Here is a 7,500-nt window from a genome sequence, read left to right as displayed (position 1 = left end):
AATGGTTTAGGGGCGTGTCCTACCGGTTGGTTAAGGGTTTAGGGGGCGTGTCCTACCGGTTGGTTAAGGGTTTAGGGGGCGTGTCCTACCGGTTGGTTAAGGGGACATTTAGGGGGCGTGTCCTACCGGTTGGGGTGCTCCTTGTTCTTGACGTCCAGGTACTTGAGCGTGGCGATGAAGGACTGCGCCTGGAAGCCGCGCGCCGTGCCCGTGGAGACGGGCGTGTGGCAGATGGCGCCCTCCGTGCCCACCGTCACCACGGCGCTGCGCAGCGGCGTGCCCAGGTGGCCCGACGACGGGTCGCGGGCCTGAGCCACGCAGCACACATGGAACCGACGGCTGAAGTAGATGCTGTCTAGGACCTGGGGGAGGAGGAGGAGGGGGAGGGGGCAGGGGGGAGGGATGGGGAGCGGGGGGGGGGGAGGAGGTGGAGGGGGAGGGGGAGGGGAGGGGGAGGGATGGGGAGCGGGAGGAGGGGGAGGGGGAGGGGGGGAGGAGGGGGAGGGAGGAGGATGGGGGAGGAGGGGGGATGGGGAGGGAGGAGGGGGAGGGAGGGGGAGGAGGAGGAGGGGGGAGGGGGAGGGAGGAGGATGGGGAGGGATGGGGAGTGGGGGGGGAGGAGGAGGGGAAGGATTATATTATAGCACAGGTTGTATATTCAGATGGCAGGTATGTGACATTAAAGGAGAATTCCATACTAAAAGGCTTTCTTACCTTTCTTTGTAGTTGTTACGTCCCCCACCAAAGAGGTCCAGGTGTTATTTTGTGCAAAAGCTCCTTATTGGCTATTTCCCCTACCATAAGCCCTCAATGAATTGCATTGAATGGAATGGGAATTGAATGGGGCTATGGGGTGTTGTGCTAATTCGCTTATTTCCATCGCTCAGAATTATAATTTCTTTGTATATTATCCTCTCTTCATAATGTAAATAATATCCCAAGCGGCAACACTTTACTACTTCTTTCGATGGAAATAAGCGAACTAGCATAACACCCCATAGCCCCCATTCAATTCCCATTCAATGCAATGCAATTCATTGAGGGCTTATGGTACGGGAAAAGGAGTTTTTGCACAAAAAAACACCTGGACCTCTTTGGTGGGGACGTAACGACTACAAAGAAAGGTAAGAAAGAAAGAAAGAACTCACCAGGTGGTTGGTGTGGTGGGGAGGGGGAGGGGCAGGGGGCGGAGTCTAACTCACCAGGTGGTTGGTGTGGTGGGGAGGGGGAGGGGCAGGGGGAGGAGTCTAACTCACCAGGTGGTTGGTGTGGTGGGGAGGGGGAGGGGCAGGGGGAGGAGTCTAACTCACCAGGTGGTTGGTAGGGTGTGGTGGGGAGGGGGAGGAGTCTAACTCACCAGGTGGTTGGTGTGGTGGGGAGGGGGAGGGGCAGGGGGAGGAGTCTAACTCACCAGGTGGTTGGTAGGGTGTGGTGGGGAGGGGAGGGGGAGGAGTCTAACTCACCAGGTGGTTGGTGTGGTGGGGAGGGGGAGGGGCAGGGGGCGGAGTCTAACTCACCAGGTGGTTGGTGTGGTGGGGAGGGGGAGGGGCAGGGGGAGGAGTCTAACTCACCAGGTGGTTGGTAGGGTGTGGTGGGGAGGGGAGGGGGAGGAGTCTAACTCACCAGGTGGTTGGTGTGGTGGGGAGGGGGAGGGGCAGGGGGCGGAGTCTAACTCACCAGCTGGTTGGTGTGGTGGGGAGGGGGAGGGGCAGGGGGAGGAGTCTAACTCACCAGGTGGTTGGTAGGGTGTGGTGGGGGAGGGGGAGGAGTCTAACTCACCAGGTGGTTGGTGTGGTGGGGAGGGGGAGGGGGAGGGGTCTAACTCACCAGGTGGTTGGTGTGGTGGGGAGGGGGAGGGGCAGGGGGAGGAGTCTAACTCACCAGGTGGTTGGTAGGGTGTGGTGGGGAGGGGGAGGAGTCTAACTCACCAGGTGGTTGGTAGGGTGTGGTGGGGAGGGGGAGGAGTCTAACTCACCAGGTGGTTGGTAGGGTGTGGTGGGGAGGGGGAGGGGCAGGGGGCGGAGTCTAACTCACCAGGCGGTTGGTAGGGTGTGGTGGGGAGGGGGAGGAGTCTAACTCACCAGGTGGTTGGTGCGGTGGGGAGGGGGAGGGGCAGGGGGCGGAGTCTAACTCACCAGGTGGTTGACTCCGGTGTAGGGCGTGCTGTCCGTGACCGTCTCGAAGGGCGAGCGGGCGCCGCTGGTGTCCGTGGGCGCCGCCACCTCCCAGGAGAAGTGCACCTGTAGGGGGCAGTGGTGGAGAGAGAGGGGGGGGGGAACAACAACATATTTTCAGATGGGAGACAATTACATTTATTTTTTGGGATTTTCTCCCACATTTTCTGAAAACTGTCGAGATTTAGAAGACATTTTGTAGAATGGTCCTCAGGTCTAAATGGGTTAAGTGTAATTGTACTTAGTACATTACTACTAGTATACTACTAGTATAACTATATTAACCCATGTTGGTGTTAGCATCATGTCGTGCTTTAGCTATTGAAAAATAGCAGATCTACAACAAGCTTGTAGGTCTGCTATTTTTGAAAAATCGAAGACGTTTTTGGAATCTGATCTCAGGTCAGAATGGGTTAATGATGAAAACTGTCAGGACGTAATAGACGTTTCTAGAATCTGATCCCAGGTCAGAATGGGTTAATGATGAAAACTGTCAGGACGTAATAGACGTTTCTAGAATCTGATCACAGGTCAGAATGGGTTAATGATGAAAACTGTCAGGACGTAATAGACGTTTCTAGAATCTGATCCCAGGTCAGAATGGGTTAATGATGAAAACTGTCAGGATGTAATAGACATTTCTAGAATCTGATCCCAGGTCAGAATGGGTTAATGATGAAAACTGTCAGGATGTAATAGACGTTTCTAGAATCTGATCCCAGGTCAGAATGGGTTAATGATGAAAACTGTCAGGATGTAATAGACATTTCTAGAATCTGATCCCAGGTCAGAATGGGTTAATGATGAAAACTGTCAGGATGTAATAGACATTTCTAGAATCTGATCCCAGGTCAGAATGGGTTACCCGTGTCTGTAATGTAAATAATATGGATTTTAACCCATTCTGAACGGCAACCCATTTCGGTGTTAGCATCATGTTATGCTTTAGCTATTGAAAAATAGCAGATCTACAAGCTCATAGCGCGCCACCGAGTGGCGCGCTACGAGCTTGTAGATATGCTATTTTTGAAAAATCGAAGAACGACTGACATTTTCAGAATCTGATCTCAGGTCAGAATGGGTTAATCAGACCAGTGTGTGTGTCCAGTGGAAACCTCGTATGAATCTGATCTCAGGTCAGAATGGGTTAATCAGACCAGTGTGTGTGTGTCCAGTGGAAACCTCGTATGAATCTGATCTCAGGTCAGAATGGGTTAATCAGACCAGTGTTGTGTGTCCAGTGGAAACCTCGTATGAATCTGATCCCAGGTCAGAATGGGTTAATCAGACCAGTGTGTGTGTGTCCAGTGGAAACCTCGTATGAATCTGATCTCAGGTCAGAATGGGTTAATCAGACCAGTGTTGTGTGTCCAGTGGAAACCTCGTATGAATCTGATCCCAGGTCAGAACGGGTTACCTGTGTCTGGTTGATGCCGGCCTCCTGACAGCGTGGGCGCATCAGGGGGTACTGCGGGTGGTGCGGGTCGCACGGCGTCACGCAGACCAGCGGGTAGCCGGGCGACGGGCACTTCTTCTTCACGCCTTCCTTGGTCACCTCGGCCACGTTGTCGTAGTCGGAGAGCGACACCACCTGGTGGAGAGCGGAGGGATGACGGGGGGGGGGATTCACCCACAGTTCCATTATCGTGAACCCCATTAAAACACTTTGAGCGCCAACCGGTGGACAAAAGTAATAATAATAACAATAATAATAAAACTTTATTTGTATAGCACCTTTCATGACATGAAATGCAGCTCAAAGTGCTTTACAGAAAAATGGAGAATAAAAGAAAAGCAAGGCAACGACATTAAAAACAAGCAGTAATGCAATACAGTGAGGACATGAATAACAAAAATAAAAAATAAAAGATCAATTAAAAGCAATGTTGTAGAAGTGGGTCTTGAGCTGAGCTTTAAAAATGTCTACAGAGGCTGCCTGACGAAGGTACAGTGGGAGCTTGTTCCATGCCGACGGCCCGTAGAAGCAAAAAGCTGCTTCCCCGTATTTTTTAGTTGCCATTTCTTTTTGGCAAAGCGAGCAGGCCAGCAGTGGAAGACCTTAGGGGGCGGTTTGGGACATATTTAGGCAGGCAGTCATGTAGGTAGGAAGGTGCGAGACCATTGAGAGCTTTATAGACAAGTAAAAGTTCCTAAAAACAACCGGAAGCCACTGCAGTGAAGCTAAAACTGGAGTAATATGTTCTCTCATCTTAGTTCTAGTTAAAACTCTGGCTGCTGCATTTTGGACGAGTTGTAATCTGTCAGTTGTTTTCTTAGGCAGTCCTGAATAAAGTGCATTGCAGTAGTCAAGCCGAGAAAAAACAAAGGCGTGGATTAGCGTTTTTGCATCGTAGAAGGACAAATAGGCTCTGATTCGTGCAATATTTCTAAGGTGAAAAAAGGCAATCTTGGTAACATGATTAATGTGAGAATTAAAATTCAATTCAGAATCAATAATGACCCCCAGGTTCTTTACTGTACTGTTACTTTCTACAGTCAGGTTACCAAGTCTGATTATTATTATTGATTCTTTCTGCTCACTAGAACCGATCATGAGAACTTCTGTCTTATCCTCATTTAGCTTGAGAAAGTTCTCACTCATCCAACATTTGATGCTAGACAAACAGGTCAACCGCGGGTCTAAAGCACAGGGACCAGTAAGACGCGCAAACGCGGGAAGCGAACGCAGCTGAGACCCTGCAGATCGATGTCTGTCTGTCTGTCTGTGTGTCTGTCCCGCTGTTACTGTATATGTGGACCTGGCCCCTTTTGTGCCCATATATGGAGCTGAGTGATTCGTTTGTTGATGCAACACTTTTGTGCCCATATATGGAGCTGAGTGATTGTGTTGATGCAACACACTCCATATTTGGACGTATAGCGGGACAGACAGACATACAGACAGACAGACAGACAGACAGACACACACACAGACATGATCTACTAGGTCTCATAGTAAGTGCTCACTGCCTTCGCAATCATCTGGAGCCACAGAAAGATATAGTTGGGTCGGGGATAGGGGGTCTTACCAGAGGGGGTGAGTTAGGGGCAGGGTGAGGGGGTGAGTTAGGGGCAGGGTGAGGGGGTGAGTTAGGGGCAGTTAGGGGGTCTCACCAGAGGGGGCGCGGGCAGGATGAGGCTGCCCGCTGCCTCCTGGTCCAGGATGGTAACGGTTGCCGTGGTGACGAGGCCCAGCACGGCCTCCACGGGGTCGTCCGGGCCCAGGACCACCGTGAACGACTCGTGCCACTCTCTCTCCTCATTGGACAGAACCTCCACCTTGAACAGCATGTGGTCCAATCCTGGAGGAGAGAGAGAGAGAGAGAGAGAGAGAGAGAGAGAGACACTGAACACCATGAGATCCAGTGTATATTTTGGCAGCTATTTTAGTTTTAGTCATAGTCCCTTGAATAGTTTTAGTCACATTCTAGTCACCTGGAATGTTTTAGTGTTTTAGTCGACAAAATCTACAGTCGACTAAAATGTGTTGTGGCGGGCCTTGATGCCGTCGTAATGACTGTTTTTACACTCGCTGAAAATAGCAGATCTACAAGCTCACAACGCGTCGTGCTTCTGTAACCAAGTGTAAAATGACTTATACTGGATCTCTTGTCCACTAGTGCCTTCCTAACATCTCTTCCTTCTCAAAGCTTCCTTGGTCGCTTGGTTGAACACAGCCTCTGAACCATTCCTTAACTCCATTGGTCACTGAGCTAAATACTGGACCCAATCATCACAAGGCACACGATATTTACAAGATATTCATAGTAAAATGGCGTCTTTTAGCGAGACAAAAATATATATTTTAAAAATAATTATGGCCCTGATCCTTATGTTACACAAAATATATCCAAAAGTCAGAGATCTTTTTTGTGCACAGCTGCATTCTGGGACCTCACCATTAGCTTTAGAAACGGGTAGATTCATTGGTACTCCTGAGGAGGACAGAGTCTGTCTAGTGTGTGATTTAAAAGAAATTGAAAATGAAATTCATTTTTTGTTTTACTGCCCATTATATGAAGAATTAAGACATGTATTATTTTGTAAAATGACAACCATCTGTGCTGACTTTTTCTGGTTGGAGGACTATGAAAAACTGGAATTATGTTTTAGGAAAGGTACTTTGCTTTGCAGACTTTTTATGCAGGGCGTGGGAAATAAGGCAGAATGTTTTGTTTGTGTAAAAGAAAAAAAAGGGAATATCAACAAAACATATCTGTTTATTGTACACAATGCAATATTGAATGTAATGATATGGTGTGTCCTGTAAGTCCATGTGGGCTGGGCGCCTTTGGTGCATGACACCCCCCCCCCCCCCCCCCCCCCCCCCCCCCCCCCCCCCCCCCCCCGCGGTCCCCCTCCTATTCCCCCCCCCCCCCCCACTCACCGGGTGGGGAACTTGAGCACGCGGCTCTTGGGGTTGTAGTCCAGTCCGGACTGTGCCGATCCGTCCCGCGTGCTGCAGCGGACCTTGGAGGTGCGCTGCAGGTCTCCGGTCCTCAGGACCCTGACAGAGAGGACCTCCACCCCCCCTCGGGGCCCCCGGGGGGCTCCCGGACCGCGTAGGACGCCTGGGAGAACTCTATGGTGGGGGCTGTGGGAGACGACAACACACACATTAATCCACCATCTGAAAATAAATGTAAACAAAACAGAGGAGGTCATAGTAGACCCCAGGTCCATAGGAGACCACAGTATAATTAGTGTCCATGACCATAACATCAAACAGGTCCCCTCATATAAATATCTGGGAGTACAGATCGATGAGGACCTGAGCTGGCACACGCATGTTACAACACTGTGTTCTAAGATACACCAACGTCTACACTTTCTCAGAAGACTTAGCTTTTTGGAGTCAGTAGAAATATCATGTTGACCTTTTACAGAGCTAGTATAGAGTCAATCCTAAGATACGGTATATCCAGCTGGTTTGGCAATCGAACTGTGAAATACAAGTCTCAAGTAAATAGGCTAGCAAACATGGCTGGGAAGATCACGGGCATGTCCACCCCCACCCATCACTCCCCAGGCCATCTTTGAACAAGCAGTGGTGAGACAGGCTCGGAATATTGTATCTGACCCCTTGCATGTACGGTACTGTACCGAGAGTACGAGCTAATGCCATCCGGTAGGAGGTATAGAACTCCACCATGTGTATATAATAGATTTAAACACTCTTTTGTTCCCCTGTCAACTAAAATGCTCAGTCAGGGATTTGCCAAATGCACTTTAATGACTATAGTTGCACTTTATCAAGGGAACGTGTGCAATATCTCTGTTTTGTGTATGTTGGGGTGTTTCATGGTGTTTTTTCTTTTCGTATGTG

At 50.0% G+C, this 7,500-nt stretch overlaps 1 protein-coding gene across 1 annotated transcript in view; it reads right to left on the bottom strand.

The window, feature by feature from the left end:
- fras1 (Fraser extracellular matrix complex subunit 1) overlaps nucleotides 1-7,500 on the bottom strand; it is a gene marked incomplete at its 3' end in the record, with an annotated part of 149,103 nt that overhangs the window by 15,707 nt on the left and 125,896 nt on the right. Inside the window, 7 exon segments of the mRNA XM_080755717.1 lie at nucleotides 127-362; nucleotides 2,136-2,240; nucleotides 3,592-3,765; nucleotides 5,289-5,476; nucleotides 6,562-6,568; nucleotides 6,570-6,704; nucleotides 6,707-6,768. Coding sequence (XP_080611843.1) covers nucleotides 127-362; nucleotides 2,136-2,240; nucleotides 3,592-3,765; nucleotides 5,289-5,476; nucleotides 6,562-6,568; nucleotides 6,570-6,704; nucleotides 6,707-6,768 — 907 coding nt within the window.

Source organism: Protomyctophum bolini, assembly GCF_963924005.1.
Source record: "Protomyctophum bolini genome assembly, chromosome: 22".
In the NCBI taxonomy this organism is placed as follows: Eukaryota; Metazoa; Chordata; class Actinopteri; order Myctophiformes; family Myctophidae; genus Protomyctophum; species Protomyctophum bolini.
Note: the sequence above shows the minus strand (reverse complement) of the source record. Positions and strands in the feature narration are given on the sequence as shown.